This window comes from Mastigoproctus giganteus, chromosome 9 (genome assembly GCF_048544385.1).
Source record: "Mastigoproctus giganteus isolate SK-2022 chromosome 9, ASM4854438v1, whole genome shotgun sequence".
Classification (NCBI taxonomy): Eukaryota; Metazoa; Arthropoda; class Arachnida; order Uropygi; family Thelyphonidae; genus Mastigoproctus; species Mastigoproctus giganteus.
In genome coordinates, this window is record NC_143583.1 from 188,384,455 (window position 1) to 188,405,505 (window position 21,051).

The window sequence follows — 21,051 nt, forward strand, 5'->3', positions numbered from 1 at the left end:
TTTGCTTAGTTGCTTTCCCGCCTCCTTTAATATAACTGGATAGATCCCATCCACCCCAGGTGCTTTTCTTACGTTTAACTTCAACAGTTTCTCTTCCACGTTGCTCCCAGTTATTACAAAATCATTAAGTATCCTGCTACAATTTGATAACCTTCTGCCATTTTCAAACCTTAATAATTCCTCACGTGTGAATGTAGATGCAAAATACTCATTGTTTGTTTGCTATCTGAGCAGGATCATCAACAGTCGAACCATCGACGATGTGAAGTGGACCAATCAGATTCATCCCCTTCTTGTTAGAGTTTATATAAGTAAAGAAATCCTTGCTGTTTTTCTTAGCATCTTTTGCCAAGGATTTCTCGTAATCTGCCTTCGCCTGCCAAACCTCCTTTGTGACCTGATTACAGATTAACTTATATCTGCCATAGGCTTCTGAGCTTCTTACGTATACAGTGTATCAAAAATATATGCACATTGTGTAAAAAATAATAAAATTAATTACCCAAAGAATTATTATTGGATATGTACAGAAGCAACAGTCTGTGTCCAGTAGGATTGAAATTTTAAAATCAAAAAGAAAAATAATGATAAAAAAACAGAAAAGCTAAATTTTTCTTTTCTCCACTTGAATTGTCAAGATCCAATCCACACAAAGATTAGATCTGGACAGTTCAGTCTTGCTAGAAGAGCAAGAATGCAAAATTTTAACTTGCTTGAAACATCTTGAACCTTTTAATGATTAGAGGTAAGCATTCGTTGAAGAATTTAAATTGCAAGTACTGGAAAAATGATGACAAATGCTTTATTATTGTTTAATGCACTAAAAGCAGTTAACAGCTCATTGAATGAGAGAAAGTTTTTTTAATGCTTCTGATCTGTTTTTTTTTTTTTTTTTTTTTTTGTAAAAGAGCATCAAGTCATTCACTAATGCATTTTGATTTTTAAAAAAAAATGTTTTGGAACGTTAATTATTTTAATGAATTAATTATTGTGATTCTGGAATACATGTTTCTTTTTACTTTTTTTCGTATGTACAGTAAATAAGAAGTAGTAAAAAATTCAGAGCTACAGGGCTCAATAACTTCCACAATATTTTAATATATTAAAATATATGCTGCGGTGGTTTGATGTGCTTCGGGGTCGGGTTGGGCTCTCATCTTTCGATTCTGTTGTGCTTCGGATTTGGTTGTCTCTCTATGAGACAACCAAAGGGAATTCATTAATTAGTGAGGGAATTCATTAATTAGTTGTTTTTTTTCATCTTATTTCATTCATTACATTTGGGAAAGAACTGACTTGAAGCATTCCACGAAAAAGATTAAGGCAATCTCTTATTTTTTTAATATAGTAAATAAGAAGAACTGGAACATCAAGAATTCCTGAAAAATTAAAAAAAAAAACTATTTCCAATACCCAAGAGTAAAAAAAGACACCTTGTAATCCAAACCACTAGAAAACTGTAAATGAAAAAGAAAGGGGGAAAAAAAAACAAACAAACCATAATGTTAACCCCAGGTGTTAATTCCATACACATCTGGTGAGTGTGGGCTTGGCACACCCAGGGTCCTGAGCTGGATATCATCATTGTTCTCTCTCAGGGTAACTCAGAAATTTTTTTAAATTTCTCAGTGGCTATTTATTAATAATAATAAATTTTGGCCTTTTCAAAATCTGAATGTTAAAAGTGATGTTTACACAGTTTATTGTATTTATCTTTTTTGACATTTGTTTCTTCTTTACTTTGTTTTTTGTGATTGAATCTAGAATTAAAATCATCCGAGGATTCACAGTTCCGTGCTCGTGTGGATATCGGATTGCCAAAACCGAAAGATTTGATATTTGGACATAAGGAAAGATTGGAATTTAGAAAACAGGAGCATAAAAGTCGTGAGCTTGCAAAGAAAGCTATTCAAAGGTCATGTAAGTATAATTTATCAGATTTTGAAGTAATAGGTTTTGATATCAATTCATCAGATAACAGGGCGCCTCCGTAGGCAGGTGGACTACGGAGGCGCCCTGTTATCTGATGGAATTCGCGGGTTCGAATTTCACCTCGGGCTTGGATCAGAGTAGTGCAAAAAAACTTTGGGAGGTGCATTATAGCCACAGAAGCCGATGCGCCAACAAAAAAAAAAAAAAAATACACACTAATAAAATAAATGCAACAAGGCATAATATTGGTGAAGCTCTATTGATACTACTTTCGTAGTTTTTTCATTACGGATAGATATATGGTGATATTTCACTGCTATCTTTATAATATATATATATATACAGGACGACCATTACTAATCCGGCCACTAGTAATCTGGTTCCACCGCTAATTTGGATATAAGTCGGCACACCGACTTGCCACTACTGTTTTGGTGGAGTTGGTTGCAGCATCAGCTGTTGTCGGGAACTCATTGGCACGAAAACACTGGCAAGCCATTCCCACTTGTTTTTCTGCATTTATTATTATAACCTGCTCACATTTAGCCGCAGCCATGGTTCCAATGCATAAAGGAAGTGCCTCTCGTGGTGGAAAGCGCAAACACCGTACGTTGTCCATAATAGATAAAGTTGAACTTCTGAAAAAACTCGACAGCGGTGTGTCTGTGAGAAGTTTAACTCTGCTTAATTGTAAATTCGAGCAATTTCTCTCAGTTCCTCTTATTTTAGTAATTTTCCTTTAGCCATTCCTTTTTTTTAGATTTTTTTTTTTTTTTTTTTACAACACACTTGTACAAACTTGTGGAAAAACACAACACAATATGATGGATAATACAGCGCCCTAACAAACTTGTTTTCACAAAATCTCTAACAATACTGACAAACTTATTGACATGTTTGAGAGTTTATTTTATCATAATTAGTTTTATTGCAGCGCTTGCTGCGTGTGCAATAAACTAATCACAAATGACCTTTATATGTATGCCGTAAAAGCATCATACGTACGTGTCCGACACAGCTTCTCAAGAAATAACGTAACCAACATATGTGACCATGTTGGCCACATATATGTGATATAAAAAAATACTTTTTTTTTTTTTTTTTTATATTTTAAGCGAAAAAACGACAACACTGACATTACAATATTTATTTTAGAATTACTAATCAAATTATTTGCTGGGGAATTTTTTCTTAAACTAGCTTGGCAGTCAATGTGTTAAAGGTAGGAGGAGGTGGTTAGCTGTTAGGTAAACTGTATGTGCTAAAATAACCACTGGTGATCCAGCAAACTCGTTAATCTGGTACCCCACAGGTCCCAGCGCTGCCCTATTAGTGATGGTTAACCTGTATATATATATTATAAATATATATAGCTTCCATATAGCAAATTTTTCTATGTAGCAAACATTTTTGATTTCCCCTTGGTCATTACATTGAAAACAGTTTCCGTTAACAAAGAAAACTTCCATATAATGAACTGATTTCAAGGGACCTGGGTACGCATTATTCGCACCTCTGGCCTTTAGGCAATAGAGCTGATGCTGTAGAAAGCACAAATTAAGAGGATTAAGAAGCAATCCCTTTAGCTTTTAATAGCTAAAGGTGTTAATTCCACGAATTAAGAGCTAAAACATTTTTTAATTTAATGGTGGCTATAAAACTCTGAAAAACCCTGTAAAACCCTACTGGCCAACCACGGCGTAGGATAGAAAAAGATGGAAGGTTCTGGGAGAGGCCTTTGGCCAGCAGAGGGTCAGAAATGGCTAAAAAGAAGTAAAACCCATACAACTTATACACTACTATACAAGAAGTCCTGCCGGTCAGCTATGCACAGCCATTGGCAAAGATTAAGGAAAAATTCCAACGCGGGAATTGGCTCTGGTCAACCTATTTTCTACTGTAAGCATCCTATTAGAGAATTAGGAGAGATTGGATCTGGACAACCTATTTTCTACCGTAAGCATTCTATTGGAGCAGAGGTTCCCAACCTTTCTCGGTTCACGGTGCCCTTACTGTCCCAGTAATTTTTTCACGGCACCTCTAGTCCAAAATAAATACCTAACACAGTGGTTTTCGACCTTTTAATATATACCTATGTAATGATTTTATTCTTTATATAGAGGTACTAAATAAAGATCAATTATAAATCACCACAAAATTAAAAAGATAGGTTACAATGGATATTGTACCGTACCCTTTATATTGTACCCTTTTTTATAATGAAATAAATATATAAATTTCAAAAAAATAATAATAACTTTAAGTAACTTAAATCCAAATTATACGGCACCCCAAAAATGTTGTTGCGGCGCTCTAGTGTGCCGCGGCACTCCGGTTGAAAACCACTGTATTAGAGAATTAGGAGAGAGTGATTTTCCTGTATCTTAGAAATTCATCTGTTGTTTCAAAGAAATGAATCATCCACACTTTCACTAAATTTCACCTGTCTCTGTTTACATGACAGCTACAAGTGGTCCCTAATTTCAGCTTTGTTTTAACTGCCATGCAAGTAACCTTACAGTGTCTAAGAGGAAATCCTTGGAGTGTAGTGTGAAAAAGTGGAAGTGCTTAATAGTGTAGATCGGAGTGTTAAAGAAAAAGAAATTGCTTTAAAATTTGGTATCACTGCCAGTAGTGTATCAACCATTCTGAAAAACCGTGTTTCGATTTTCAAACTGTTTGAAGAAACTGGACCCAGTCGGAAGCGTGTGAAATTATACCTGTATGAAGGTGTAGATGAAGCAGTTTTAAGTGGATGAGATTCGAGACCAAAACATGCCAATATCAGGGCAATTAATAAAAGAAAAGGCTATGGAGTATGCATCTTTTCTGGAGCACAAAACATTTCAAGCCAATTCTGGTTGGCTGGGCAAATTTAAAGAGCGTCATGGCTTACTCGAAAAAAAATTATGGAGGACTGCGAGTCCAAAGACATATTCAATGTTGATGACACATGTCTATTTTTTAATGTTTGCCAAACAAGACATTGACTTTTAAAGATGATAAATGTTTAGGTGGTAAAAATAGTTAGGAGAGAATTACACTCTTGGTTGCAAATATGGCTGGTAATGAAAAACTGAAGCTTTTGGTAATAGACAAAAGTAAATAAACTCTATGTTTCAAAGGAGTAAAGTCGTTAGAATTGGACTACAACAAAAAATCTTGAATGACAAGCAAAATTTTTGAGCAGTGGATTTTAAATTTCGAGAGAAAGATGACAAAAGAAAACAGAAAAATTGCACCGATTGTCGACAACTGCCCTGCCCACCTTCACTGGGTAATTAGTATTAGTATTAGTAATGGCCACATGGTGCAAGAAAGCCTATGGCTTATGCTGCACCAGCCAAAAAAAAAAAAAAAAAAACCGAACAAAACAATGATAAAAACAAAACAAAAAAAATAATAAATAAATAAATAAAATAAATAACTAAATAATAATAATTAATAAATAAAATAAAGTAAAATAAAAAATAAATAAAAAGAAAATTAAACCTATCATCCTATGCGCTTCCCTTACCTGAAAGTACTATCCAGATGACCTTTGAATTTCCCCAAACTGTCGGCCTCTACCACCCATGAAAGCAACTTATTCCAGTAATTTATAACTCGCTGGCTAAAATAAAACTTCCTGCAGTCCAATCTAAACATTTCCCCCTGTAACTTGAATTTATGTCCCCTAGTTCTAGCATCATTTATAATCTTGAAAATTTTGTCCTCATTCATTTTACTGATACCTCTCAGCCTTAAACACCTCAATCAAATCTCCTCTAAGGCGTCTAGTTTCCAAATTCTGCAACCCACATATTCCAAGTCTTTCTTCATAAGGACGCCCTTTTGCCGATCTCACCAGGCGAGTTACCCTTCTTTGCACCCTTTCAAGAAGCTCGATGTCTTTCTTTAGGTGCGGTCTCCTACTTGAACACAGTATTCCAAGTGTGGTCTAACATAAGCCTTATATAATGGGATTATCACGTCCCTATCTCTACTTGCAAAAGTTCGATAGATCATCGATAGGACACCATGGGCCTTCCTTGCAACCTGTTTACAATGCTCAGAGAATTTCATGTCTGACCGTATCGTAACACCCAAGTCCCTTTCCTCCAGTACTGGGTTTAGTTGAACTCCACCGTTTCTGTTTCCCAGGTGTAATACCTTACACTTTGTTGGATTAAAGCACAGCTGCCATTTTTCTGACCATTCTTGAAGTCTATCTAGGTCTCTCTGAAGAAGCTCAGCTTGACAGTGATCATTAACTACTCTACCAATTTTAACATCATCTGCAAATTTAGACATCACGCCCTCTATCCCTTCATCAATGTCGTTTATGAAAATTAAAAACAACAGTGGTCCTAATACTGATCCTTGGGGAACCCCACTTCTTACATCAACCCAATCTGAGGAATAGCCATTTATCACAACGCTCTGCCTCCTGCCATGAAGCCATCCTTCTATCCATCTAAGGATTTTCCCAGTGATTCCAACCTGTTCCAGCTTATAAAGCAACCGCTCATGTGGGACTGAGTCGAAAGCTTTGCTGAAATCTAGATAAACAATGTCGAAATTATTCCCTAAATCCAACTCGTGAGTGACCCTTTCGAAATAGCGAACCAGATTTGTTAAATATGATTTTTCCATATTATTTGTAATGTGCTTGTGCAATATTTGTAATGTGCTTGTGCCAAGAGAGAGATTAGAAGTCAGGGTAATCCCCAAAAGAGATATATCATTTTGCCTGGAAATCGGAGTGTCACTGAAGATAAGAATAGGAGCAGAAGAATCTGTTTTGCGAGATATAAGAGAAGACTGAGTTTTAGAAGGGTTGAAATCAACTAAGTTGTCTTTGCCCCACTGGAGAATTACCTGAAGATTGGCATTTAAGGAACTGGTAGCAGATTTTCGAGAAGTTGAAGCTGATTGAGCAGGACAAGGTTTCTCAAAATGGAAAGTGGAATGCAATGTGCTATCATCGGCAAAACTATGGATAGGATTTCCAGTCAATGGAAGAAGGTCATTAATATACAAGAGGAAAAGAGTGGGGGAAAGAACTGAACCTTGGGGGACACCGGCATTAGTGGAGAAGTTAGAAGACAGAGAGCCATCTACCATCACCTTCAGTGAGCGATCAGAGAAAAAACTGGATAACCAATTACTAAAAACAGTTGGAAAACCATAAGATGGAAGCTTTTTTAGAAGACCTTTATGCCAAACACGATCGAAAGCATTTGAGATGTCAAGAGCAACTACTTGGGTTTCACCGAACCTTTCCATTGAATTAGTCCATAAATGGGTAACATAAGCCAGATTATCACCAGTGGATCGACACTGACGGAATCCATACTGGCGATCGTTGATCAGACGGAAGGTTTCTAGGTAGTTTAAAATTTGGCGGTTAATTGATTTCTCCATTACTTTAGAAAGAGTAGAAGTAATTGCAATGGGATGATAATTGGATGGGAGGGATTTGTCACCCTTTTTAGGAACTGGCTGGATATGAGCAAATTTCCAAGCAGAAGGAAAAACACTTTTGGAATAAGAAAGTGAAAAAAGGCAGCAAAGAATAGGAGTAAGTTCAGGAGCACAGGTTTTGAGAACAAATGGAGAAATACCATCAGGACCTGGAGCTTTCTTAGCATCAAGATTCATCAAAATCCTTCTGATATCCTTTTGATGGAAGACCACAGGAGGCATTGAATGGAGCGTGTTGGGAATAGTGGATCGTTAATGCATGAGTTGAAAGAAAAATGGGATGCTAGCAGGTCAGCTTTATTCTTGGCTAAAGTGACAACGGAACCATCGGTTTGGACAGAAGTGGGAGCAGAGATGGGCAAAAGTTGCAGCCAATAGCTTTGGCAAGAGACCAGAATGCTTGGCTACCATTAGGGCAAGAAGCAAGTTTTCTACTCTTAGCCTGTTCAAACTCTAGTTTGGACTGGTTAATAACTGCTTTACAATTATTGCGAGCTTTGGTGTAGGCAAAAAATGAAACTGAAGAATTAGAAACAAGCCAATTACGATATGCTACATTCTTCTCTTGAACAGCCTTAGCACATTTATTGGAAAACCAAGGTGGTAGTAGTACTAGCAGTGACATTTAATGCAAGAAAGCAAGTGTATGAGCTTATGCAGCATCAGCCAAAAAAAAAAAAAAAAAATCACACCATTCCCTCCAAATGCCTGTCCAGTTCCTCCTTAAATTTATTCAACCTATCAACTTCCACAACGACAGATGGAAGTTTGTTCCAGCAATTAACCACCCGCTGGCTAAAGGCAAATTTCCGCACATCTAATCTACATCTGTCTTTTCTTAATTTGAATTTATCATTGATAAATTCAAATTAAGAAAAGATGTGCGTAATCTGAACAAGTGGAAGGATCCTATCAGAATTCAGCCTGCTCAACCCATTCAAGACCTTATATACCTCAATCAGATCACCGCACAGGTGCCCAGTCTCCAGCCACTGCAATTTGCAGAACTTAAGCCTCTCTTGGTAAGAGGATCCCTTCATTCCCCTCACCAATCTTGTTGCCCTTCTCTGTACACGCTCAAGTAAATCTACATCCTTCCTAAAATGAGGCCTCCAGACCTGTACGCAGTACTCAAGGCGTGGCCTGACCATTGCCTTATACAGAGGGATAATCACCTCCTTTTCCCTGCTAGCAAAATTCCTATATATCATTGACAAAACCCCATGACCTGCCCTGACAGCCTGTCTGCATTGCTCAGAAAACTTCATATCTGACTGCACAATTACTCCCAGGCCTTTTTCATTTTCTACCACCTTAAGTGTAGTACCACACAGTTGGTACGTTTCTCTGGGGTTACTTCTACCCATATGCAGTACTTTGCATTTGTCAAGGTTAAACTTCATTTGCCACTTCTTAGCCCATCTGCCCAAATTATCTAGATCCTGTTTCAGTAGCACACTGTCATTAACAACCCTGCCAACCTTTGTATCATCTGCAAACTTTGACATTAAGCCTGATATACCTTCATCAATATCATTGATAAATATACAAAACAACAGTGGCTCTAACACCGAACCCTGTGGGACTCCACTAATAACATTAGTCCAAGAAGAGCAGCACCCATTGATTACCACCCTCTTCTCCCACTTAACCATCCTTTTATCCATTGTAGCAACTTACCCTTAATACCATTCTGCTCCAATTTGTACAATAGTCTTTTATGCGCAACAGTGTCAAAAGCTTTCCTGAAATCCAAATATATGATATCAAAATTATTTTTTGCATCCAGTTCCTTTGTAACCACATCATAATATCCTATCAAATTTGTCAGACAAGACTTTTCCTTAACAAACCCATGCTGTGTCTGAATTATTGCTGCAGTCTTGTCTAGATGATCCTGCAATGCATCTTTAACCAGTGACTCCATTATTTTACCTGGAACAGAAGTTAAACTAACTGGTCTGTAATTACTCGTGTCACCCTTCCATCCCCCTTTGTGAATTGGGGATACATTTGCACATCTCCAGTCTGTGGGAACCTCCCCTGAGTCCAAGGACGCTCTCATAATTATGGCTAAGGGTTTGCTTAGTTGCTTTGCCGCCTCCTTTAATATAACTGGATAGATCCCATCCACCCCCAGGTGCTTTTCTTATGTTTAACATCAACAATTTCTCCTCCACTTTGCTTTCAGTTATTACAAAATCATTATGTATCCTGCTACAATTTGATAACCTTCTGCCATTTTCAAACCTTAATTATTCCTCATGTGTGAATGTAGATGCAAAATACTCATTCAGTTTGTTTGCTGTCTGTGCAGGATCATCAACAGTCGAACCATCGATGACAAGTGAACCAATCAGATTCATCCCCTTCCTTTTAGAGTTTATATAAATAAAGAAATCCTTGCTGTTTTTCTTAGCATCTTTTGCCAAGGATTTCTCGTAATCTGCCTTCGCCTGCCTAACCTCCTTTGTCACCTGATTACAGACTAGCCTATATCTGCCATAGGCTTCTGAGTCGCTTCATAATTTATATGCATCCCATGCATTTTTCTTCTCTGTTACGAGTCTCATGAGTTCATTTGATAACCATTTAGGCCTAAACCTTGAACAATATTTCTTAATAGATACGAAACTTTTAGTAGCATCCACGATTAATTTCTTGAATACTTTCCCACTTAGAATTTACTGTTGGTAACATCGTCAGTTGATTCCACTGTTCAGAATTTAAAACTGTCTGAGACCACTGTACTCACCTTTACGGAAGCAAAAACCCTTTCCTTTACCCCTGATGGTAATTATATTTTTAAGTAAATCCCACATCAGTACACTGTGATCACTGCCACCTAGTGGTTCCTTTATCTGCAAATTCTTAATACACGAATGATCACTGCTGATAACCAGATCAAGAGTATTACTCTCTCTCTGGTTGCCTCTCGAACATGCTGCTGCAGAAAACAATCATCCAATAAATCCACAAAATCTGACTAGTGTGTGAGTGACCAACACACAAATTCCAGTCAAGATCTGGGCAATTAAAATCTCCCATTATAAGACTCTCTGATTTACTGGTCCATTCTATTTCCCTGTGCAGTATCTTATTATACTCATCAGAGTCATTAGGCCTATAAAGCACTCCTACTCTTATTTTTGCTTTTGCAAAAATAAGAATAGTCATTGTTATATATTGCATCCCATGTTTTCCTGACATTTAGATCACATTAGACCAACTCAGTAATATTTTGGCACTTCTCATTTGTAGAATATATTCTTGAATTGATATGGTTTGCAATTATAAACTTCTCTGTCTTCCCTGTGCAGATTGTATTACTGTATTCAGATTCTGCATCTGGTATATGAGAATATCACTGTTTCTGATATTACTATTGTATTGGCATTAGTTGATCAGAGTTAACAGATGAGTGATTTTTCATTCTCAGGGCCGTTTTGAAGTCGGGGGGGAGCATGTTCAAGTTTAGCTTAGAAAACAAAAGTTTTAATTAATCATTTATAATATTAATGAAAACCACTCAGTATAGCCCCTGATATTGATTGAAAAAATTACAATTCCTTAGACATCCAAGCCTATCCATCTTCCCACCACTAGCAGAAAGATGGATTGATTCAGAGGTGATCCTTCACCCATTTGGTTAGGTTAGGTTTACAAGTCAGTACAGCCACTCCCTGACTTTGATTGAAGCAAAAAAGAAATGTTCGAAGAACGTGTAAATAGAATTATTTATTAATTTTTTTTTTATCTCATGTGCTGGAAAAATTACAAAGTGTACAAAATTACAAGTGTGCAATTACAAAAATTTCAAAATTATAAAATTTCAAAAAAAGAGGGGACAGGCAGAATGTCAGCAAGTTTTAACTTTTGAGCATCATTGCCAGAATCAACATCTCCAGCTGATAAGTATGCCACTGTGGAGATTTAGAAGGGGTTTTTTCCAACACATCACAAAATTTCTCTGCAGCTGCAGCTGCAGAATCGGCACTGGTGACTTCACTGCATGCTTTATGTGTTGTGAAACCAACACGACGCTTGAATCTATTAAACCACCCATTGCTTGCCACAAACTTGGCTTTGGGTTTGCCATACTTATCCTTAATATCTTCATAAATACTTCTTGCTTTTTCTTGAATGGCCATTAGACTCAGGTGTACTCGCTTCTGAATCTGATTTTCCATCCATATTATTAATAGCTTTTCCATCTTCAATATAGCACCTGACACTCTTTTGTGATCACTGTTGATCTTAAATGTATTGATCTTTTAACATGTTCTTTTCTACATGCATTGTCCTTTAAAATATTATTCACTGTTGAAACAGCAAAACCTAATTCCCTTGCAGTAGATGACAAACTTTGTCCTGCTTCGTACTTCTTAATAATTTTCATTTTCATTTCTAAATCAATTTTGTTTCGTTTCCTAGCATTGCCACCACTTGCACTTTCTTTGGTCGCTTTCCCTTCATTATTGTAAGTAAATAGGAATGAAGAGAAGATTCTGAATGTCTATATATGTTTTTTCTTTGAGTGAAGATTTCAGTGAAGGGGAAACACATTTCACCATAATAACGTAAAAACCCACACAATTCCAGTTATCAGTTTTATTGCAAATGCAATAAGAGATTGAGTTTACTACCCATTTATAATAGATTGCACTAACAGAAAAGCCCAATAAACTGGAAACTGCAAATTGTTTTATGGTCATGACCTCCAGAAATGTACTTTAGAAAAATATCACAGAGGCATTCAAAATTGATTTTTATAACTGAACATATGATAATGATGAAAGTATAGTGCAATTTCCATTATAAATATGACCTTTTATAGAGATAAATAGCTTAGTTATATAGCGAAAATTTCAACTTCCAAGGTCTTGGAATTACCAAAAAAACAATGTGTTATTGGGTTCACATTATGATATTTTCACAATACCTCCATTTATACCTATGGGATGCAAAATACGTTTCAACAATTTTTTTAAGTTTTCGCTGGCCGGCAAAAACCTATGTAAAGTCAAATTTATCTAAGTTGAGTATTACGCAAGTTGGGGAGTGCCTGTTTAACCTAATAGTGACGTTAGGGTGGTGATGTTCCTGCTGGAAGGAGGATAATTAACAAGTACCTGATAGTCATTTTCTTATGCATTTTATGTTTGGTCAACCCCAAAAGAGTATCATGACGATATGCTTCATTTATTTTATGTTTTTATTTGACAGATGAGTGTTATTTATATAGGTATGTTACCTGCACTATAACAATAATGCTCATATGACATTATTTTTATGGCTGCCTATCCTATTAGAATGTAATGTCAGGCATAATGTGAAGTTCTTAGCCACACTAATGTATATGCTGTGCTTTCATTAGGCTTAATTTTAAAATACTTCTTTTCATTCTACTTATCACTGATTGTGCTTTTATATCATAAATTATTGAAAAGCCAAAGCTCTTACTCCTTCATAGGTACTTTACAATTTTCACTTTTTTTTCTGGTCTTCTACAAATATCTAGTTTCTGTTTTAAAATAAACACAACACATTGGTGTTTTTCACCACGTTTCTGATCCTCTTGTACACCATAATAAAATAATAATAATTATTATTATTATTATTCACATCCATTTATTTCCGCAGAGAAACCACTCCAGTGTTATATACATTCCAGGTCACAAGGTACTACTGGCACAGTGGGCTACATATACTGCATATATAGGTTCTTTCCAAAATACTGCATAAACAGACTTTATGTTAAATATATATTTTCCTATTATGATATAGACGTATTAAGAATATATTTACACCTATTAATGAATGCATAACTACATTATTTTTCTTAAAGTAGGAATTTTAAGTTCATGATATTTGAAGTACAGTTTTATTCTGTCGTAGTTCAATTTGGTATATTGTCACAGTCCACTTAGATTATTATCAAGTCTATTAGAATTCTGGAAGAGCTCTTCTTTGCTTTGCATCTTTCAAGAATTTTTCAGCATCTATCTGCACGGAGTTGAACATTTTTATTACATTTTACAGTAAGAATTTTTGAAGGCCTATGAGATTGTTAACAATCGTGTGAAGTGGGGGATTTGCCCCACGATTTTGTATATCTATGGAATGCAGTTTAGTAACATCTTCCAAGACTGGCACATCTAATCTCCCCGTGAGCATTTGTGCAATTGTGTATATTTCTATTGATTATCTTTGCATCCAGATTTTAATGCTAAGGTTTGAGATAGTGAACAGGTAGCCAGCAACTCTCTTAAGTTATTTCAATCATCAATACTTGATCCCAAGGATGGTCTTACAATGCAAATCAGGAGCAGAGGACCCGATTTGAGAGGCATACATCAGAATAGGAAGGATACACTTTAAAAGTATTGGGTTGCTAGGAGCAGATACCTAATTCCTACAAGTCCTTGTCTAGTAACCCATAAAGTAGCATATTTTTGGCTTTGTGTGGCATACTATCCACTAGGCTAAGAGGTTGATTACCCAGCGCAAACAACAACACAACTCAATACTATATTGCATAAACATATTCACTATATTGATTAGCTTTTACTAGGTAAAGTACCTTCATATGAATACAGTGGAGTTTCTGTATTCTGGCTCAGGAACGAATGAACGAACGAACACACACACACACACACACTCTCTCTCTCTCTCTCTCTCTCTCTCTCTCTCTCTCTCTCTCTCTCTCTCTCTCTCTCTCTCTCTCTCTCTCTCTCTCTCTCTCTTTGCTACCAGTTAGTTAGGTGGTACAGCTGTTCTTTTTTTTAATCTGTGATTCTTAAAATGTGCTGGTTGCATGAGCTTTCCAGATGGATGGAAAGTTAGAAGTTTATGCTACACTGTGTGTGTTTACACATATATGTAAATTAAATTAAGAATGTTGTTGTTGTTTGGTTTTTAGGAGCATTAGCAACTAAGGCCATATTGCTCCGGTGATATGCGGTGGTCATTCCCTGACCTTTCCGTATTTGGTGGGCACGGGCTCGAACCCCGGTCTAATCAAGAAGTGTGTGCTATGCACTGCTGCTCCTGCCCACCTGGCTACGGAGGCGGCCTAAATTAAGAATAGGCAAGAAGAGGGGGTAAGCCAAGTAAGATGCAAATATAATGAAAACCACTACCATATAGAAACAGTGAAGAAATGGGGAGGGGATAAATTAAGAATAAGGGTATTTAAGAGGGAATATATATCTAATATCAATTTAGAGTATGCTAATGGAAATGCTAATAGAGTACAGCAAATTTAAAAACAGATTATAAATTAAGACTAGCATCCCATGATAATGCTGAAGCTGAATTTGTGAAATATCACTATTAATGATACTAAAAACCAACTGCAACAGCGTGACTAGTGTGTGAAAAAAATAAATTAAAGTGAAGACAACAATGGTTACACCATTGTAGTTAAAATGTTACATATCAGTATCACTGCAGTTGACAAATAATCTAATCCGTATTCTGAATAATCTGATAACCTAATTGTTATCATAATCATGTGTCCTTGTGCAGTGATTTATTCTTAATTTACATTGTGACAGTATGATCGAATATGCTTTACAACCATCTTTTCTTGTTTGCTTTCATTCCTTTTTATTATTTATTATTTATTATTTTTTCAAGTTAATTTAAATTTTTGTGTGTGTGTGTGTGTGTGTGTGTGTGTGTGTGTGTGTGTGTGTGTGTGTGTGTGTGTGTGTGTGTGTGTGTGTGTGTGTGTGTGTGTGTGTGTGTGTGTGTATAATATATATATATATATATATTTTTTTTTTATATTATTGTATAAAAATAATAATATGTAAAACTTATTATTATTTTTAAAAAAATAAAGTAAAAATACCATTGGATGATGTGAAGAAGGAATGGAAAAAAAGCATTGGTCCAGCACACATTCGAGAAGTTGCAGATCATTATGGAATTTTTATAGACCTTTATAAACATGGATACTTTACACCTTATGTGGCGTTGGATGTGCATTATGATTATGATGAGGAAACCGTTACTCCAGTTCACAGGGGGAATGTCATTCTTCCATCTGAGGTAGGGCATTTTTCATTCGATTGTGTGAGAATGCATGTGTTCACTTATGTGTTTTTATATAAACTTGTAAGGTATACATAAATTTTGGCAGCCAAAGTTGTAACTAAGCATTTTGCAAGAGAAGTTTCTGGGATGACAGTTTTTTTTGCAAATTTATTGATAGTGAATTAATTTCGATATCAACAAATTGGTTACATCATTGTAGATACATATGGTGATATACTGGTATAATAAGGCAAAAAAACCCAAAAAACATCACCTTTGTTTTAGTGTAATTTTTAAGTGTTCTTCACTTTGACTACGTGTTTGAATAAAGGTAATGAGTCGTCCAGCAGATATGTCCTCTAAAAGTATGCCCAAGTAAAATATTGCCAAATAAAGTATTGCCTGTTAAATCAGTCCCGACTGCCAAGCGAGTGACTAGAGATTCCTGAGTGATTTTGAAAGCGATTTACTTAAAAGAGCGATTGATTATAGTATAACATTATTTTTGTAAAGTTATTTAATTTTGCTCTTCTAAAGTAAAGAAGTTAGCTCAGTTAACAGAAAGGCAAGACACCTTTCTTTTTTGTATATAGGACTAACTTGTTAACACACTAACAACTAATCTTCCCTTATTGCTTGGTCACTGGTGGCACCACTCCTGACTCCATGTGGTGGGGCTGAAAACCTGGGAGAAGAAATCCACTCTCCCAGAAGTTCTTGAAATATATGATTTATCGCTATAAATGGATGTTTTGATCGAGGATTCCAGAATTTTTGGATGGCATCTTCAATGATGTGTTGAAGTTGTAAGTTCATTTTGTTTAAGATGTTTGAGTTCAGTCATTAGGTCTTTTGGTTGGGAATGTATATCAACATTTTAGCAGGCAGGCATTTAAAAAAAAAAGAAAGAAAATCCAAGAGAAGGTGCACAGTGTGTTTAATGGTGATTTGTTCTAAAAAGATATGCAGGATTCAAGCTTCCTAAGAAAATAGTCACTGGAGATGAGAGTTGGGTGTTTGCTTACAACCCAAGAACAAGATGGAATCGTCCAAATGGCAAATAAAAATATCCCTATGGCCCACAAGGTCTTGTGCAGCAAAATGCAGTTAGTTATGCTGATAATTTTTTACAATGATGAAGGCATAGTTCACCATGAATTTGTGACTACAGCGCGAAGTATTACTGCTGCTTACCACACTGAGGTTTCGACATATATGTGTGGGAATGTGAGGTGAGGACTTTGCTTACAACCCAAGAACAAGATGGAATCGTCCAAATGGCAAATAAAAATATCCCTATGGCCCACAAGGTCTTGTGCAGCAAAATGCAGTTAGTTATGCTGATAATTTTTTACAATGATGAAGGCATAGTTCACCATGAATTTGTGACTACAGCGCGAAGTATTACTGCTGCTTACCACACTGAGGTTTCGACATATATGTGTGGGAATGTGAGGTGAGGACAACCTCAAAACATGGAAGGGATGGCTGGATCTTGAACCTTGGCAATGTGCCTGATCACACGACAATGGCAGTTCAGCAGTTCTTGGCTGCAATGAAAACCACACTTGCGCAGCAGCCGCCCAGCTCCCCGAACCTTGTATTATCTGACTTCTGGCTGTTCTCTAAACTGAAAATGGAACTTTTGGGCCATCTTTGTGCCCAGATGATATCAAAGAAAACACTATGTATGCTAAAAAAACATGATTTTTAATAATGTTTCAAGGCTGAACATCATTAATTTTGTGCATGTGGATAACAGGCAAGAAATATATTGAAAATAGTGGCTTTATAATTTTATTCTGATACTATATTGGATAATAATATATTTAAATGATATCTTTAGTGACAGCAGTCTTGTTATCCAGATTATTTTCCACTTGCACTGTGTCCTCCAACACAGCAATGCAGAAGAAGAAAAACTGAGCTGAAACCAGAACTCTGTGGAAATTCAACATGGGATGAATTTGTGGCACATACATCCACTACTATGTTAATAATGCAGATTGAAACCCTATACAGTATTGTACTGGAGGAATACCGAAATTAGCACTAAGGTAATTCTATTAGCTTTTTTTTTTAAGAGGATACAGCAGTGTGCTCACTCTGAGGGAGGGGGCAATTCATGATGCATAGTGAATAAACCCCAAAATTGTCCATAGATTTCTGTTAAAAACCTTGGTATGAATTATATAATCTGACCTAGTTAGAAGAACATCAAAAAATGGTTACTGATTTTTAAAAATGAAATCAGTTGTTTTATGAGTTTGAGGGACTGATGGAATTTGTTAAGATTATCCTCATTGCATTTTCAGATTTAAAAAATATTGTCCACTTAGCAGGTGGAAGTGATGGCTTCTTGAAGTGTATGGTCTTCGAACACTGACATAAACACATTTGTAAAGAAAAATGAAAGTGAATTGCATTCTCAAACCCAAAATTGGCCAACAAACTGTTCATAAAAAAAAAGAAAGAATGCATGTCCAAGTGTGACTGGCTGTCATCCCATTCTATTCACTATATTTTTTTTGTTCTGCAATTTCTTTATGCTATCTCAAGATTATTTTCATGCCTTTATGGAGCAAGTGTGTGTGTGTGTATACAGTAAACCCCCACTATTCGCAGTTTCGTGTATTCACGGTCACTGATTTAATATAAAATGAAACCTAAAAAAATGTGAATTTTAAAGCGCCTTGAACATTTTCCGCCATAAAAAAACATGAGCGTGGCTAAAATTATCTTTCCCAGTCAAAACAGTGCTCAGTGGATGGGGGGAGAAAGGGGTGACAAAATCGCGAGCGTGGATGTTTCTCGCTAATTCTTGTTCGGTATGTGTTATGCGCTTGTCATGGAAGGTTTTGTCGTTTGCTTTTAATTTATATGCTTATAAATTGAATAAATTTATCAATTTATAAATTGATAAATTTATAAATTGATATGCTTACAAAAGTGATAAATCTACAGTTTTGCAGGGTAAAACAGACTTTTTCGAGTGTGTTAATGGAAGAAAGTGACTTTATTGTGGACAAGTTCTTTCTAACCCGTACAAAAATATGGCTACGAATAACAAGGGAAATGTGAAAAGGTCAAAGAAGGTGATGACATTAGCGAATAAAATTGAGTTATTAGATAAAATTTCTAATGGTGAAAGTGTCTCCTCAGTGGCAAAACATTATAAAATCAATGAGTCAATGGTACGATCAATCAAGAAATCGGAAGAAAAAATCCGCCGTAATGTCCTTGAAAACGTGTTAATTGCTTCAAAAATTTGCTTTGTAACTCGTGATGTTAAATCAGAAAAAATGTAAAAGGCTTTAAATCTGTGGATAGAAGACCGAACTCAAAATAAAATTCCGTTAAGTTCACTCATCATTCATGAAAAGGCAAAACTCCTTTATCAACACTTTAGCAAAACTGGTAATAGCACTGGCGGGATAAGTTTTTTAGCTAGCAAAGGTGCTAGTTTGATAGATTTGTTTGAAATTTATTATAAATATTATATTTAATATTAAATTGTTTCTTATTTTCATTTTGATTCCATATGCTTGCATTTCACTATGTACTGTCTATATACATAGTCATATTATGAAGGTACATATAATACATACATAGACAATAATATAATTTTAAGTATTTTTCACCAACCGTATGTTGAAATGACAAAATAAAACGAAAGCCAAAGTTTTTGATAACTTTATAATTAAGCTTACGATAAATTACTATTTACAGTGGATATAAAACACTTAAAATATCATAAAATACAATAAAATATACCAGGTTAAAAGCTATAAAATATCCGTAAAACAAATGAAGTATCATAAAATACAATAAAATATACCAGGTTAAAAGCGATATAATATCCGTAAAACAAAGCCTTCGAAAGCTTCAGATATTTTATCACTTTTAACCTGGTATATTTTATTGTATTTTATGATATTTTAATTGTTTTATATCCACTGTAAATAGTAATTTATCATAAGCTTAATTATAAAGTTATCAAAAATTTTGGCTTTCATTTTATTTTGTCATTTCAACATACGGTTGGTGAAAAATACTTAAAATTATATTATGAATATACCCAACCCCAGAGGCCTATTTGGAGCATACATAGACAAAATTTTAGACTAGTTTTTCTTATATATTTCATACTTTGGAACGCAACCCCTTTATTACTATGGGAGCCATAACTCAGTATTCGCGTTTTCGATATTCGTGGCATTTCTCAAGAACATAACCTCTGCGAATAGCGGGGGTTTACTGTATTTTCTAATTTTTAGTATAGCCTATATCATAATATTAGAGTTATCTTTCTGGATCTTTACTTCAGTTACATATAGGATGATAGGTTTCATTTCCTTTTTTTTTATTAATTATTATTATTTATTTATTTTATTTTTTATCATTGTTTTGTTCGGTTTTTTTTTTTTTTTTTGGCTGGTGCAGCATAAGCCATAGGCTTTCTTGCGCCATGCAGCCATTACTAATACTAATATTGTTCTCTGAACATTTACTAAGCAAGAGTATAATGCATCTGCTGTGCTGTAGCTCTTAGGTAATTAAATTTTTCTTGTTACTTTTTTTTAAGGCCCAAAATGCCCCTTGTTTTATTTTTGAAAGTAAGCCTGAAGAACTGTGGACACTCACATTGACTAATCCTGATGGTCACCTTGAAAATAGTGAATTGGAATACATACACTGGTTTGTGTAAGTATATGATGCATTTTATTACTAGAACCACAGACTCTCGTTGCCTTATTGTATAACGTAATTTGATTTACCCTTTAATTAAATGCTCCAAGTGCCATTTGATTTTTGTGATAAGCTGCTGTTGGCAATTTATATTAAGCCTGTTTGTACAATAAAGACTGGGTGACCACAATTAAAGTTTCCTTATTTAGAGCTGTCTGGAGCATAGTCTAATGAAGGAAATGCAATCAAATATGGCAGGTATGTTGGAGAATGTGGAAGAGAATTACACGAAAAACAAAATTAGTTGCAAACTCACTACCAGGATGTGAAAAGCGTAAAGATTAACCTGTTATGTGATCTCTATGAGTCTGCATTCTGAAAATGAAGAACACTCTGTTAACACTGGTATAGTAACAGTCTCATTATATCTTGACATTTTCATGTAGCAGCATTATTGGCAACATGCATGAGTAGTATGATTGTTGTCAAGGGCATGATGTGATTTTACATGAAGTGCATGGCCTTAGTCTGCACATAGCATTAAGCAAGCAAAGTTTACTATGTAGCGCATCAAGCTCATATTGTGGCAGCACTCTTCCATGAGTTGCCTTGATATTGCACTACTGTAAATTGAACATTTCTCTGGTGGAGAAGTATGCTGTTTTATTTAAAATGTGTGCCCTTACTGGACTTAGGCAGGGAGTCTATAATTCTGTATAGTGATGGAGAGCTATTTGTGGCCATACTTTAGGGAGTTGGTCATACAAAACATGAATATTTTATTATGTCATTCTTTCATAACTCTTCTATGAATTATGTGCTGGCTCAGTACTGGATTGTTTATTTAACTCACGCGTCCTTAATGCAGGTATCATACTGCACCCCCCTATCATACACTAATATTTTTCAGTTCCGTTGCCA

The 21,051-nt window shown here is 35.5% G+C and overlaps 1 protein-coding gene across 1 annotated transcript in view; it reads left to right on the forward strand.

The window, feature by feature from the left end:
* mRpL38 (mitochondrial ribosomal protein L38) overlaps window positions 1–21,051 on the forward strand; it is a 95,482-nt gene that overhangs the window by 1,732 nt on the left and 72,699 nt on the right. Inside the window, exons 2-4 of the mRNA XM_090380865.1 lie at window positions 1,765–1,920; window positions 15,248–15,456; window positions 20,027–20,145. Coding sequence (XP_090236991.1) covers window positions 1,765–1,920; window positions 15,248–15,456; window positions 20,027–20,145 — 484 coding nt within the window. The remainder of the gene's footprint in view (window positions 1–1,764; window positions 1,921–15,247; window positions 15,457–20,026; window positions 20,146–21,051) is intronic.